This window comes from Diceros bicornis, chromosome 34, assembly GCF_020826845.1.
Source record: "Diceros bicornis minor isolate mBicDic1 chromosome 34, mDicBic1.mat.cur, whole genome shotgun sequence".
NCBI lineage: Eukaryota > Metazoa > Chordata > Mammalia > Perissodactyla > Rhinocerotidae > Diceros > Diceros bicornis.
Genome location: NC_080773.1, coordinates 23,235,661 through 23,252,066, shown reverse-complemented (window position 1 = coordinate 23,252,066; position 16,406 = coordinate 23,235,661). Strand labels below are relative to the sequence as shown.

At 37.9% G+C, this 16,406-nt stretch overlaps 1 protein-coding gene across 1 annotated transcript in view; it reads right to left on the bottom strand.

Annotated features, from left to right (window-relative positions):
• LOC131397084 (sulfotransferase 2A1-like) overlaps window positions 1-15,723 on the bottom strand; it is a 30,711-nt gene extending 14,988 nt beyond the window's left edge. Inside the window, exons 1-3 of the mRNA XM_058529721.1 lie at window positions 15,588-15,723; window positions 13,888-14,096; window positions 11,597-11,723 (exon numbers count right to left, since the gene is read on the bottom strand). Of these exons, the coding sequence (XP_058385704.1) occupies window positions 11,597-11,723; window positions 13,888-14,096; window positions 15,588-15,723 (472 nt within the window). The remainder of the gene's footprint in view (window positions 1-11,596; window positions 11,724-13,887; window positions 14,097-15,587) is intronic.
• Between the last annotated feature and the right edge of the window lie 683 nt (window positions 15,724-16,406).

The following is a 16,406-nucleotide window of genomic DNA, read 5'->3' as shown; positions in this document are numbered from 1 at the left end:
ATTAAGAATACCATCCCATTTACAATTGAAACAAAAAGAATAAAATACCTAGGAATAAACTTAACCAAAGAGGTGAAAGAGCTGTACACTGAAAACTATAAAACATTTCTGAAAGAAATTGAAGAAGACACAAAGAAATGGAAAGATATTCCATGCTCTTGGATTGGAAGAATTAACATAGTTAAGATGTCCATACTTCTTAAAGCCATCTATAGATTCAATGCAATCCCTATCAAAGTTCCAACAACATTTTTCACAGAAATAGAACAAAGAATCCTAAAATTTATATGGAACAACAAAAGACCCCGAATAGCTAAAGGAATCCTGAGAAAAAAGAACAAAGCTGGAGGTATCACACTCCCTGATTTCAAAATATACTACAAAGCTATAGTAACCAAAACAGCATGGTACTGGCACAAAAACAGACACACAGATCAATGGAATAGAATTGAAAGCCCAGAAATAAACCCACACATCTATGGACAGCTAATCTTTGACAAAGGATCCAAGAATATACAATGGGGAAAAGAAAGTCTCTTCAACAAATGATGTTGGGAAAACTGGATAGCCATATGCAAAAAAATGAAAGCAGACCCTTACCTTACACCATACACAAAAATTAACTCAAAATGGATTAAAGACTTGAATGTAAGACCTGAAACTATGAAACTTCTAGAAGAAAACATAGGCAGTACGCTCTTCGACATCGGTCTTAGCAACATCTTTTCAAACACCATGTCTGACCGGGCAAGAGAAACAATAGAAAAAATAAACAAATGGGACTCCTTCAAACTAAAAAGCTTCTGCACAGCAAACGAAACCATCAACAAAATGAAAAGACAACCTAACACTTGGGAGAAGATATTTGCAAACCATACTTCTGATAAGGGCTTAATCTCCAAAATATATAAAGAACTCATGCATCTCAACAACAAAAAAACTACCAACCCAATTAAAAAATGAGCAAAAGACCTGAACAGACATTTCTCCAAAGAAGATATACAGATGGCCAACAGATACATGAAAAGATGTTCAAAATCACTAACTATCAGGGAAATGCAAATCAAAACTACAATGAGATATCACCTCACGCCCGTCAGAATGGCTATAATTAACAAGACAGGAAACAACATGTGTTGGAGAGGATGTGGAGAGAAGGGAACTCTCATACACTGCTGGTGGGAGTGCAAACTGGTGCAGCCACTATGGAAAACAGTATGGAGATTCCTCAAAAAATGAAGGATAGAACTGCCATATGATCCAGCTATTCCACTGCTGGGTATTTATCCAAAGAACTTGAAAACACCAATTTGTAAAGGTACATGCACCCCTGTGTTCATTGCAGCGTTATCCACAATAGCCAAGACTTGGAAGCAACCTAAGTGCCCATCAAGGGACGAATGGATAAAGAAGCTGTGGTATATATACACAATGGAATACTACTCAGCCATAAGAAACGATGAAATCCAGCCATTTGTGACAACATGGATGGACATTGAGGGTATAATGCAAAGTGAAATAAGTCAGAGGGAGAAGGTCAAATACCGTATGATTTCCTTCATTAAGTAGTAGATAATAACAACAATAAACAAACACATAGGGACAGAGATTGGATTGGTGGTTACCAGAGGGGAAGGGGGGAGGGAGGAGGGTGAAAGGGATAATTCGGTACACGTGTCTGGTGATGGGTTGTAATTAGTATTTTTGTGGTGAACATGATGTAATCTATGCAGAAATAGAAGTACAATGATGTACACATGAAATTTTTACAATGTCATAAACCAATGTTACTGCAATAAACAAAAATTTTTAAAAAAAAAGAAAGCAATCGTATGTACAATAGCATAACAAAACAATAAAATATTTAGGAATAAATTTCACCAAGGAGGTGAAAGTCTGTATACCAAAAACTATAATACATTGATGAAAGAGATTGAGAAGACACAAATAAATGGAAAGATATCCTGTGTTCTTGGATTGGAATTATTAATATTCTGAAAAAGTCCATACTACCCAAAGGAATCTAGATTCAATGCAATCCTTATCAAAATTCCAATGGCATCTTTCACAGAAGTAGAATAAAAGATCTAAAATTTGGGGGGCTGGCCTGTGGCATAGTGGTTAAGTTTGCATGCTCTGCTTCAGCAACCCGGGGTTCACAGGTTCAGATCCTGGGTGCAGATCTACACGCCACTCATCAAGCCATGCTGTGGTGGCATCCCATATACAAAATAGAGGAAGATTGGCACAGATGTTAGCTCAGAGACAATCTTCCTCAAGCAAAAAGAGGAAGATTGTCAACAGATGTTAGCTCAGGGCCAATCTTCCTCATAAAAATATTCCTAAATTTTGTGTAAGACCAGAAAAGACCTCAAACAGATAAAACAATCCTGAGAAAGAACAAAGCTGGAGGCATCAGACTTCTTGACTTCAAGTGCTACTGCAAAGCTATAGTTATCAAAAGAGTATGGTAATCAATACAGTAAAGGTAGCAAATCAACCATATATGAAGAAAATATAAAGGTCAAAAGACAAAAGTACTGGGGTCAGCCCAGTGGCATAGTGTTTAAGTTCACGGGCTCTGCTTCAGCATCCCAGGGTTCATGGTTTCAGATCCTGGGCACGGACAGACACATCACTTGTCAAGCCATGCTGTGGCAGTGTCCCACATAAAGTAGAGGAAGATGGGCACAGATATTAGCCCAGGGCCAATCTTCCTCAGCAAAAAGAGGAGGATTGGTTGGGCCGGTCCTGTGGCTTAGCAGTTAAGTGCGTGCACTCTGCTGCTGGTGGCCCGGGTTTGGATCCCCGGCGCACACCGATGCACCGCTTCTCCGGCCATGTTGAGGCCCCGTCCCCCATACAGCAACTAGAAGGATGTGCAGCTATGATGTACAACTATCTACTGGGGCTTTGGGGGAAAAAAATAAATAAATATATAAAAAATTAAAAAAAAAAAAGAGGAGGATTGGCAATGGATGTTAGCTCAGGGCAAATATTCCCCACCAAAAAAAGACAAAAGTACTAAAATTATCATTTGCCATGATAAGAGGGTACTGGATGCACATGAGAAAATAGAGGTTAAGTATGATATCAAAAACATAAAATGTGAGAGGAGAAGAGTAAAGAGTAGAGCTTTTAGCATGAGGTCAAACTTAAGTGACCATCAACTTAATACAGATTGCTATATACATAGGTTATTATATATGAACCTCACAGTAATTACAAACCAGAAACCTATAATAAATACACAAAAAAATTAAGAGAAAAGAACTCAAACATAATAGTAAAGAAAGCCATCAAACTGCAAGGGAAGAGAACAAGAGAAGAAGAAAGGAACAGGGAAGAATTACTAAAACACCCAGAAAAAAGTAACAAAATGGCAATAAGTACATACTTATCAATAACTACTTTAGATGTCAATGGACTAAATTATCCAATCAAAAGACATAGGGTGGCCAATTGGATAAAAAAAAAAAAGACCCATATATATGCTGCATACAAGAGACACACAAGAGACCTAAAAATGCTCACAAACTGAAAGTGAAGGGATGGAAAAAGATACTCCATGCAAATGGCAATGAAAATAAAGGTAGGGTAGCAATACTTATATTAGACAAAATAGATTTTAAAACTGTAACAAGACACAAAGAAGGGCACTACATAATGATCAAGGGAACAATCCAACAAGAGGATATAACACTTGTAAATATCTATGCACCCAACATAGGAGCACCTAAATACATAACGCAATTGTTAACAGAAATAAAAGAAGAAATATTCAGTAACAAATAATAGTATGGGAGTTTAACACTCCACTTACACCAAAGATTAAATCAACCAAACAGAAGATCAAAAACAGAATATCAATAAGGAAACATTGGCCTTAAATGACACAATATACCAGATGGACTTTCCATCCAAAAGCCACAGAATACATGTTCTTTTTTAATGCACATGGAACATTCTCTAGGATAGATCACATATTAGGCCACAAAACAAGTCTCAATAAATTTAAGAAGATTAAAATAATACCAAGCATCTTTTCTGACCACAATGGTTTGAAACTAGAAATCAACTAAAGGAAAAAAATTGGAAAAGCCACAAATATGTGGAGATTAAACAAAATGCTACTGAACAACGATGGGGTCAACAAAGAAGTCTAAGCAGAAATCAAATAATACTTGGAGACAAATGAAAATGAAAATACAACATGCCAAAATTTATGAGATACAACAAAAGCCATTCTAAGAGGGAAGTTTATAGCAATGGGACTTATTCCAGGGATGCAGGGATGGTTCAACATCCGCAAATCAATGTGATACACCTATCTCAACGGATAAGAAAAATCTCAAATAAATAATCTAACAGTGCACCTAAAGGAACTGGAAAAAGAAGAACAAACAAAGCTCAAAATCAGTAGAAGGAAGGAAATAATAAAGACCAGAGCAGAAATAGATGAAATAGAGACTTAAAAAACAACAGAAAAAAAATCAATGAAATGAAGAGCTGGTTCTTTGAGAAGATGAAAAAAGTTGACAAACCTTTAGCTAGATCCATCAAGAAGAAGATAGAAAAGGCTTAAATAAATGAAATTAGAAATGAAGTGGTAGAACTTACAATGGACACCACAGAAATACAAAAGATTATAAGAAAATACTATGAAAAGCTATATGCCAACAAATTGGATAATCTAGAAGAAATGGATAAATTCTTGGAATCATACAACCTTCCAAAACTGAGTCAAAATGAAATAGACAATTTGAATAGACCAATCACCAGTAAGGAGATTGAAACAGTAATGAAAAACCTCCCAAAAAATAAAAGCCCAGCACCAGACAGCTTCCCTGGTGAATTATACCACATTCAAAAAAGATTAATACCTATCCTTCTCAAACTCTTCCAAAAAATTGAAGAGGAGAGGAAGCTTCCAAACTCTTTCAATGAGGCCAACATTACCCTAATACCAAAACCAGACAAGGACAACACAAAAAAAGAAAATTACAGGCCAATATCACTGATGAACATCGATGCAAAAATCCTGAACAAAATACTAGCAAATCGAAAACAACAATACATTAAAAGGATCATCCACCATGATCAAGTGGGACTTAAACCAATCAATGAGATACACCACATTAACAAAATGAAGAATAAAAATCACATGATCATCTCAATAGATATAAAGAAAGCATTTAACAAGATATAGCACCCATTTATGAAAAAAACTCTGAATAAAATGAGTATAGAAGGAAAGTACCTCAACATGATAAAGGCAATATATATGACAAACCCACAGCCAATATCATACTCAGTGGTGAAAAACTGAAAGCCATACCTCTGAGAAGGGGAACAAGACAAGGATGCCCACTCTCACCACTCCTATTTAACATAGTACTGGAAGTCCTGGCCAGAGGAATCAGGAAAGAAAAAGAAATCAAAGGCATCCAAATTGGAAAGGAGGAAGTGAAACTGGCACTATTTGCAGATGACATGATCTTATATATAGAAAACCCTAAAGAATCCACCAAAAAAACTTTTAGAAATAATAAATGAATACAGTAAAGTTGCAGAATACAAAATCAACATACAAAAATCAGTTGTTTCTATACACTAACGAAGAGGTAGGAGAAAGAGAAATTAAGAATACCATCCCATTTACAGTTGCAACAAAAAGAATAAAATACGTAGGAATAAATTTAACCAAAAAGGTGAAAGACCTGTACACTGAAAACTATAAAACATTGTTGAAAGAAAATGAAAAATACACAGAGAAATCGAAAGATAGTCTATGCTCTTGGACGGGACTATGTTAAAAATGTCCATACTTCCTAAAGCAATCTACAGATTGAATCCAGGCACTATCAAAGTTCCAATGACATTTTTCACAGATCTAGAACAAAGAACCCTAAAATTTATATGGAACAACAAAAGACCCCGAACAGCCAAAGGAATCCTGAGAAAAAAGGAACAAAGCTGCAGGTATCACACTCTGTGATTTCAAAACGTACTACAAATCTATAGTTATCAACACAGCATGGTACTGGCACAAAAACAGACACACAAATCAGTGGAACAGAATCCAGAGCCCATAAATAAGCCCACACATCTATGGAGAGCTAACCTTTGATGAGGGAGCCAAGAACATTCAATGGAGAAAGGAAAGTCTCTTCAATAAATAGTGTTGGGAAAATTGAACAGCCACATGCAAAAGAATGACAGTAGACCATTATCTTACACCATACAGAAAAATTAACTCAAATAAAATAAAGATTTGAATGTAAGATCTGAAACCATGAACTTCTAGAGGAAAACATAGGCAGTACGCTCCTCAGCTTCAGTCTTAGCAGCATATTTTCAAGTACCATGTCTGACTGGGCAAGGGAAACAATGGAAAAAAATAAACAAATGGGACTACATCAAACTAGAAAGCATCTGCACAGCAAAGGAAACAATCAACAAAACAAAAAGACAACCTAACACCTGAGAGAAGAGATTTGCAAACCATATATCTGATAAGGGGTTAATATACAAAGAACTCATACATCTCAACAACAAAGAAACTAACAACCCCATTAAAAAGTGGGCAAAGTATCTAAAGAGACATTTTTCCAAAGAAGATATAAAGATGGCCAATAGGCACATGAAAAGATGTTCAATATCACTAACTATCAGGGAAATGCAAATCAAAACTACAATGAGATATCACCTCACACCCATCAGAATGGCTACAATTCACAAGAAAAGAAAAAAAAAAGTGTTGGAGAGGATGTGGAGAAAAGAGATCTCTCATACACTGCTGTTGGGAGTGCAAACTGGTGCAGACACTATGGAAAACAGTATGGAGATTCCTCAAAAATTAAGAATAGAACTACCACACAATCCAGCTATTCCACTGCTAGGTATTTATCCAAAGAACATGAAAACACAAATGCATAAAGACATATGCACACCTATGTTCATCATGTCATTATTCACAATAGCCAAGACTTGGAAGCAACCCAGGTGCCCATCAAGGGAAGAAAGGATAAAGAAGATGTGGTAGATATACACAGTGGAATACTACTCAGCCATAAGAAGCAGTGAAATCCAGCCATTTGTGACAACATGGATGGACCTTGAGGGTATTATGCTAAGCAAAAAAAGTCAGAAGGAGAAAGTCAAACACCATACGACCTCACTCACAAATAGAAGATAAAAACAACAATAAACAAACACATAGAGACAGAAATTGAATTGGTGGTTACCAGAGGGGAAGGGGAGAGGTAGGATGGCGAAAGGGGTGGTTGTGTACATGTGTGTGGTGAGGGATGGTAATTAGTCTTTGGGTGGTGAAGATGACGTAATCTTCACAGAAATCGAAATATAATGATGTAACCTGAAATTTATAAGAATGTTATAAACCAATGTTACCACAATAAAAAAAGAAACATAGTAACACAGCAGAACAGAAAGAAACTGACAACTCTCCAGAAACCAAGCTTGAAGTCACAGAAGATTGCAATTTGACAGAGAATTCAAAATAGTTGTCATGAAGAAACTCAGTGACTTATAAGAAAACTCAGAAAGACAGTTCAGTGAGCTCAGGAATAAAATCAATGAATAGAAGAAATACTTCATGAACGAGATTGAAAGTGTAAAAAAAAAAAAAAACACCCAAACAAATTCTGGAGAAGAACAAAACTAATGAGATAAAAAATAAAGTAGAAAGCAGTGAAAATAGAGCAGACCATATAGAAAAGAGAATTAGTGAGCTCAAAAATAGAAATCTAAAAATGATTCAGGTGGAAGAGGAGAGAAAATTAAGATTTTTTTAAATGAAGAAATTTTATGATAAATATCTGACTCAATTAGAAAAAGCAACATAAGGATAATGGCCATCCCAGAATGAGAAGAGAGGGAGAAAGGAGCAGAGAGCTCATTCAAAGAAATAGTAGCTGAGAACTTCCCAAACCTGGGGAAGGAACTGGATATAGAAGTACAGGAAGCTAATAGAACTCCTAATTATCTCAATGAAAAAAGATCTTCTCCAAGGCATATTATATTAAAACCGTCAAAAGACAATGAATAAAAAACAATATTAAGGGCAGCCAGAGAGAAAAATATAACTTACTAAGGTACCCCCATCAGGCTTTCAGCAGATTTCTCAGCAGAAACCCTACAGGCTAGGAGAGAGTGGAATGATATATTCAAAATATTGAAAGACAGAAACTATCAGCCAAGAATACTTTATCTAGCAAAGTTATTCTTAAGATATGGTGGAGAAATAACAGCTATCCCAGACAAACAAAAGCTGAGGGAGTTCACCACCACTAGATCTGCCTTACAAGAAATGTTTAAATGGGCCCTCCTACCTGAAACAAAAAGTCAAAGGTTTACAAAGTTTTAAGAAAGGTGATAAAAAGACAGAACCAGAAAATTGCAACTCTATATTAGAGTAGATTAGTAAACAATTATAACACAAAGGCTAAAGGGAAAGAAAACATCAAAAATAACTATAACTACTTCAATTTGGTAACAAACTCACAATACAAGAAAGGATAATTTATGACAACAAAAACATAGAAGGGGAAGAGGAAAAAGATGGAACCTGCATAGGCTAATGGAGATAAGATGCTATCAGCAGAAAAAGGACTATCTCATCTACGAGATCATTTATACAAACCTCCTGGTAACCACAAAACAAAAAATCAGAGCACAGTCACAAAATATTTCTTACAAAAGGAAACTGAGAAAAACATCACAGAAAACCACCAAACTGAAATGGCAGACAGAAATACAAGGAAAAAGAAGCAATGGAAATATAGAACAATCAGAAAACAAAAAGACGAAGTGCATTATTAAGCCCTCATACATCAATAATCACTCTAAATGTAAATGGATTGAATTCTCCAATCAAAAGACACAGAGTGGCTGGATGGATTAAAAATCAAGATCCAATGATATGCTGCCTCCAGGAGACCCATCTCAGCTCTAAAAAGAAACATAGGCTCAGAGCGAAGGAATGGAAGATAATAATCCAAGCAAATGGCAACCAAAAGAAAGCTGGTATAGCTGTACTTATATGAGACAAAGCAGACTTCAAGCCAAAAAAGATAAGAAGAGACAAAGATGGACATTATGTAACAATAAAAGGAACATTCCACCAGAGGACATAACACATATTAATATATATGAACCTAATATAGGAGCTCTGAAGTATAAAAAGCAACTATTAGCAGACTTAAAGGGAGAAATTGACAGCAACACAATAATAGTAGGAGACTTTAATACCCCACTTACATTAATGAATAGATCATCCAGACAGAAAGTCAACAAGGAAACAATGGCCTTAAATGAAACACTAGATCAGATGGACCTAATAGATATATCTATAGAACACTCCAACCAAAAGCAGCAGAATACTCATTCTTCTCAAGTGCACATGGAATATTCTCAAAGATGGACCATATGTTGTGAACAAAATAAGCCTCAATAAATTTAAGGAGATTGAAATCATATCAAGCATCTTTTCTGACCACAATGTATGAACTGGAAATGAACTACAAAAAGAAAGCTGGAAAAGTCACAAAGATGTTGAGACTAAGCAATGTGCTAATGAACAACTATTGGATCAAAGTATAAATCAAAAAATACCTGGAGACAAATGAAAATGAAAACAGAACATACCAAAACTTATGCGATACAGCAAAAGTGGTACTAAGGGGGAAATTTATAGCAATAGAGGCCTACCTCAAGCAATGGGAAAAATATCAAGTAAACAATATACCACTATACATAAAAGAACTACAAACAGAAGAACAAATGAAGCCCAAAGTCAGTAGAAGGAAGGAAATAATAAAAATCAGAGCAGAAATAAATGAAATAGACTAAAAAAAAAAGAAAAAAGAAACAATAGAAAGGATCAATGAAACTAAGAGCTGGTTCTTGCAAAAGATAAACAAATTTGACAAACTCTTAGCCAGACTCCCTAAGAACAAAAGGGAGAAGTCTCAAATAAATAAAATTAGAAATTAAAGAGGAAGGCCAGCCCCGTGGATTAGTGGTGAAGTGCGTGCGCTCCGCTGCTGGCAGCCCGGGTTCGGATCCCGGGTGTGCACCGAAGCACTGCTTCTCCGGCGATGCTGAGGCCGCATCCCACATACAGCAACTAGAAGGATGTGCAGCTATGACATACAACTATCTACTGGGGCTTTGGGGGAAAAAATAAATAAATAAAAATTATAAAAGAAAAAAAGAAATGAAAGAGGAGAAATTACAACGGATACCACAGAAATACAAAGGATTATAAGAGAATACTATGAAAAGCTATATGCCAACAAATTGGATAACCTAAAAGAAATGGATAAATTCTTAGAATCATACAAACTCCAAAAACTGAATCAGGAAAAAAAGAGAATCTGAATAGACCAATTACAGATAAAGAGATTGAAACAGTAATCAAAAACCTGCCAAAAAACAAAAGTCCACAACCAGATGGCTTCTCTGGTGGCAAATAAATATTCATTATTTAACAAAAGTGTATTACCTGCTTACCATGTGGCAAGCACCACTCTAGGACCTGGGGTCAAGAATGAACAACTCAAAGAGCTTACATTTTAGTGGAGAGACACATGGAATAAACAAACAAATAGACTACATACTCATTGGTGATGAGTGCTAAGGGAAAAAAAAACATAAGACTGTAGAGATGGGGAGGGATGCTATTTTATATAATATCGAAAAGGAAGACTTTCCTAAATACAGAGACATTTTAGCCGAGACCAGAATGAAGATATTAGTCAAGATTGTGGGACTGGGATAATAAACAGATAAAGGAAAGTGTCCTGAGTGGCATGGAGGAGTGGGAAGGGAAACAGATGACACTTGTGAGATGTCAGAATCAGGCTACCCTTGGGTGAGGGATGGATCTACTTATTGAATAAGATCAACCTGCAGTGGGAGCAGTTTGGGATATGGAGGAAATGTGTTCAGTTTGAACATATTGAATTAGAGGTATTTGTGGCTCTCTCCAGTGAAGATGTCCATGGGCTGTTAGAGAAAGACAGCTGAAGCCAAGGAGACGTATCATAGCTGAGAAATAGGAGTCATCATGTAGTTTTGAGAAAAAATGCAAAATTCCAAGCATCTAAGAAAATCCAGAAATTCTGTGTAATTAAAAGTAGAGAGATTATAGTAGAATGTGTACATTTATGAGACAGACAGGACAAGAGGATTAAGGGAGTTTTAGAAACATCCGTCTAAAAAATGGTGGGAAGTCAGGATTGTGTTGTCCAGGAAGCCAATGAAAAGCTGACTTTCAGAAAGTCACGAATGAGGAGAGTAGAGAAGAATATGAGTACTCCATGTTAGTACTGGACAAGCACTGGAGACTCAGAACGCAGCTAGGATGGTACATGATGGGGCAAGCTGAAAGGCTGGCTGGGGTTCTGCTGCTCTGCAGGAGAGAATGTGGACTTCGAAAATTTGGATTCCAATGGTGATGGGCCTTATACCCCCGGGATGGTGAGATGTAGAGATCTCTAGTTGGGTATAAGATGAGGTCTGATAAAGGCCTCTGACAATCCACCAGCTTCCATATTTTACATTCACTCACCATTTCCCTGAATGAACCATTCAAAATATTCTTCCAGTAACTCTGGTTTCTTAATAAAATTTGAAATCCTATAGAAAAAATAACCAGCCACGAGAATATCTCTGGGATTTCTGATGAGATAAATCACCTTAAAGAGAAAAATGGGATAACAAAAAAATTAATACAGTCATTTCTCATCCTTCTTGATCTTCATAAAAATGAACAAAAATCCAATTCCTAGAAAATGCTCTTAAATAGCAAGGAAGGGGCCGGCCCGGTGGTGCAAGCGGTTAAGTGCGCACGCTCTGCTGCGGCGGCCCAGGGTTCGCAGGTTCGGATCCCAGGTGCGCACCGACACACTGCTTGGCAAACCATGCTGTGGCAGCATCCCATATAAAGTGGAGGAAGATGGGCATGGATGTTAGCACAGGGCCAGTCTTCCTCAGCAAAAAAAAAAAAAAGAGGAGGATTGGCAGATGTTAGCACAGGGCTGATCTCCTCACAAAAATAAATAAATAAATAAATAAATAAATAAATAAATAAATAAATAAATAGCAATTAATTCTTTTAATAAATTAGTTGTTGCATTCATTAACCAAATTTTTTTTAGGTTCCTATGAACAATTCACTGGGATAATACTAAGAATATAAAATGGAAGAGGAAAGCATTGTCCCTTCCCTCTTGGATATTGTAGTCTACTCACAATGGGAAGCAACAAGAAGGTTTAAAAGGTGCGTGGCAGTATATTTGTGTAGTATGGTTTAAAGATTACTACCAGGAGATGGATTAACAAACTGCTATATTCATAGATACACAGCAGACGTTCTTATGGTATAAATCTCTTGATATGAAGTTCCAGAACAAGCAAACTAGTCTATAGAGTTAGAAGTCAGGAGAGCGTCACCTCCGTGGGTGGGCACTGATTGGGGAGGTAAATGAGGGAATTTTCTGGGGGAGTGGAAATGTTCTAAATCTGGGTCTGGAAGGTAGTTACCCCATTAGCAGACATTTGGTCTGTGCAAAGTGTCCATAAGATATTTGATCCACATCAAAAGGTCCTTGATATTTGGTCATATGCAAAGTGTCTGGGGAGACATTGGTCCTTGGTATTTGGCCATGTTTGGTACTATCAACTGTCCATGAAGACATTGGGTCCATACACCAAAAGGACCTTGATATTTTATCCTGTTCAAAACCATTTAGTGTGGAGCAAACATGATCATGAATGTTTTGAAGAGGACCAAATGTCAAGAACCTTTTCGCATGGACTAAATGTCCTATGGACCAAATATCTTAGTAGGTTTTGGATAGGACCAAACGTCCTGCAAGGAGTTAACCCAGTTGTGTACATAAGTAAAGATTCAACGAGTTAATACTTAAGACTACTGCACACACACAGACACACACATGCAAGAACACTTGCCATTTGAACATCTGACTTATACTCTGGATTCTGCACCAATTTCCTTTGTGACATTATTCTAGGCCCCAACTCTCTCTAGGCCTCAGTTTCCCCACACAGGGATTCAACAAACACCAATAAGACACACATAAATAACTGAATTATAAAGAAGCTTATGAAGTGATGACTTTAAAAAAAACACTTCATTGTGCTGCTACACATTATGAAATTTCCAAGAGAGGAAGATATTATTCTAAGCTTCACAATCTAATTTAAGCATAAAACATTTTTAAAAATCATAAGCCAATGAGCACCTTCCAGGAAAGTCTATTTCTAAAAATAATCTGAGATATGCTAGATCCTGGATATCCATGGTCTCTCCTGGAGATTATCTTTTACCCCCATGAGAGATTCCTGTGGCTGCCGAGCCCAACAGACAGCTATACATAGGAAGATACAGTGGTTAGAGAAACCAGCCATGATGCCAGAGCAGTCTTCCTGGATTTAGGCATTGATTTATGAATAGGCTGCTTCCCATCTCACCCACTGCATATCTGGTGCTTCTACCTAAGCGGCAGGAGCCATTTACTTAAATATTTTTTAGAGCAGCAGAGGGGGGTTATCTAGTATGTAACGCAGTTATAAATCCTGGTTGGGTTTAAAACATGGTTTTCTAAGATTCTGGTGTTGTCATTTCATGTTCCTCTGGTTTACATCTGGGTGGTATCACCTGTGGAGGGGCCTACACCCTTGTACTCAAGAATGGACTGTGGCATCGCCAATGCAGAATCTCAGGTCCACCCCAGACCTACTGGATGAGGCTGCATTTCACCCAGATCTCCAGGGGACTCCCGGGCACATTAGAGGGTGGAAAGCATTGACCAAACATCTTGACCATTGAGCACTGACCTTGGCCTTGGAACTGAAGAGAGACTTGGGGATGAGTTGGATGGGGAGGTGGGAGCTGATGAGGCGGGGGCCTTCCTTATCCTTCAGTGAATTATAGCCACTCTCAGTCTCTACCCAGGGTGAGCGGTCCCAAATGGGCACAGATTGGATCCACTTGGGATCCCCCTTGGAGAAAATCAGGCAGAGAATTTCAATCAACCAGTGCGTTCCTGGAGAAAGAAGGAAAAATGATGGTCACTCATTTTAATCTGACTTTTTAAAAACTATGATACACATAACATAAATGTACTCTCTCAACCATTTTCTTTTTAATTTTATTTATTTACTTTTTTTCCCCCAAAGCCCCAGTAGATAGTTGTATGTCATAGCTGCACATCCTTCTAGTTGCTGTATGTGGGACTCGGCCTCAGCATGGCCGGAGAAGTGGTGCGTCAGTGCATGCCCGGGATCCGAACCCGGGCCGCCAGCAGCGGAGCGCGCGCCCTTAACCGCTAAGCCACGGGGCCGGCCCTCAACCATTTTCAAGTGCACAGTTCAGTAGTGATAAGTATATTCACATTGTTGTGCAACCATCTTGCAAAACTGAAACTCTGTACCCATTCAACAGCTCTCCATTTTCCCTCCCTCCAGTCCCTGCCAGTCCCTGGAAACCACCATTCTACTCTCTGTTTCAATGAGTTTGATTACTCTGGATACCACATAGAAGTGGAATCCTGCCATTTTTGTCCTTCTGTGACTGGCTTATTTCACTCAGCATAATGTCCTCACTGTTCACCCACATTGTAGTGTGTATCAGAACTCCATTTCTTTTTAGGGCTGAATAATAATCCATTATGTGTATATACTATATTTTGTTTATCCATCCATCTGTCAATGGGCATTCAGGCTGCTTCCACCTTTTGGCTATTTGCTTAAATCCTTTTAACCTGCTCCCATTGTTCTTGGCTTTTCACCACCTCACCACTTCCAATGTCTTCAGCCTCAGCCCAGTTGCAGTCCCTCTACCCCCCTCCCCTCATAGAAACGTGATCCTCATCCTTTCAGTCCCTTGAATGTGCCAGGCTCTGTCCCGATTCCCGACCATTGTCCATGCTGCTACATTTACCTGAAAATATCCCTTTTCACTAAATAGTTTCTCATTCATTCTTTCATCTCTTTTTAGAGGATATATCTTCTACTTTTTTAAAGGCTTTTTCTTCTACTTTTTTTTGGCTATGATAGCTGTGTTTATTCACCCCTCCCCAGTTTGATTGAGGTGTAACTGACAAAGAAAAATTGTATAGATTTAAGGTGTACAATGCAGTGATTTGATATATATATATACACATTGTGAAATGATGACCACAATCAAGCTCATTAACATACCCATCATCTGACATAATTACCTCCTTTTTCCTAATTCTTCTATTAGGACTTCAGTGGTCACCCTCCTCTATTCCCTCACACAAACAGCTCACTCTGCCTTAGGATTCACTCCTCTAGGTTCCCCTAATACATTAGATTACCCGCTCTGGACACTCATCTTTCTGTGTAAGTGCCTGGCTGAAGCCTTTTCTCTGAATGTAAATGGCATCAGGCCACAGCTCTATTCCCCCAGAGCACTGTCCATTATCAGGCATATAGAAAGCACTCCACTCATCTACTGAGTGAATGAGGGACATGGCCACAGCCTTTCTCAGGATGTGATCCTGCTTCCTTACCTGATTTGGGGTAAGTCAGTATTACGACATCTTCATCCTTAAACACAAACGTCTCCCACTCTTCTCTCAAGGCTTCAGGGATGAAAGTCAAGGCAGGGAGAGGTATCCCTTTAAGCCACACGTACTGGTCTGACATTGTGATGAGCACTTTGTTCCTGGTGTTAGAGTCTCAGCTGTAGTCACTGTTAGGGGTTTGGCAGCTGCTGGGAGATCAGCATTTATAGTAAAGATAAAACGATTTTAATCTCTCCTGGTTTGTTGAAGAAGTGTCTGCTGATGAAGAAAAGTACGTGCTGTAACTGATAGATGGTCAGTTCCAAGGCTGATGATATTGAGCAACTGTGAAGTCATTCAGAGAACATTATGAGGTATTTTGAGGTTGAATTCATGAAAGGGAGCCAGGAGTTCAATAACAAGACCAAGGATGTAGAAATGAGGGCAAATTTTTAAAATACTTTTCATAAAGCTTTATTTTTCAGAACAGTGTTAGATGTATCGGAAAATTGCAAAGATAGCAGAGAGTTCCCAGAGTCCATTTTTTCTTCAGGTTTCCTTAGTTTTTCCCTAATGTCCTCTCTCTGTTCCAGGATCCCATCCAGACACCACATCACATTGAGTAATCAGGTCTCATCGGGCTTCTCTTGGCTGTGACATTTTCTCAGACTTTGTTTTTGATGATGTTGACAGTTTTGAGGGGCACTGATCAGGTATTTCAGAGAAGTCCGTCTATTGGGGTTTGCCAGATAGTTTTCTCTTGATTAGACTGGGTTTATGGGTTTGGGGGAGGAAGATCCTGGAGGTAAAACACCATTATCATCA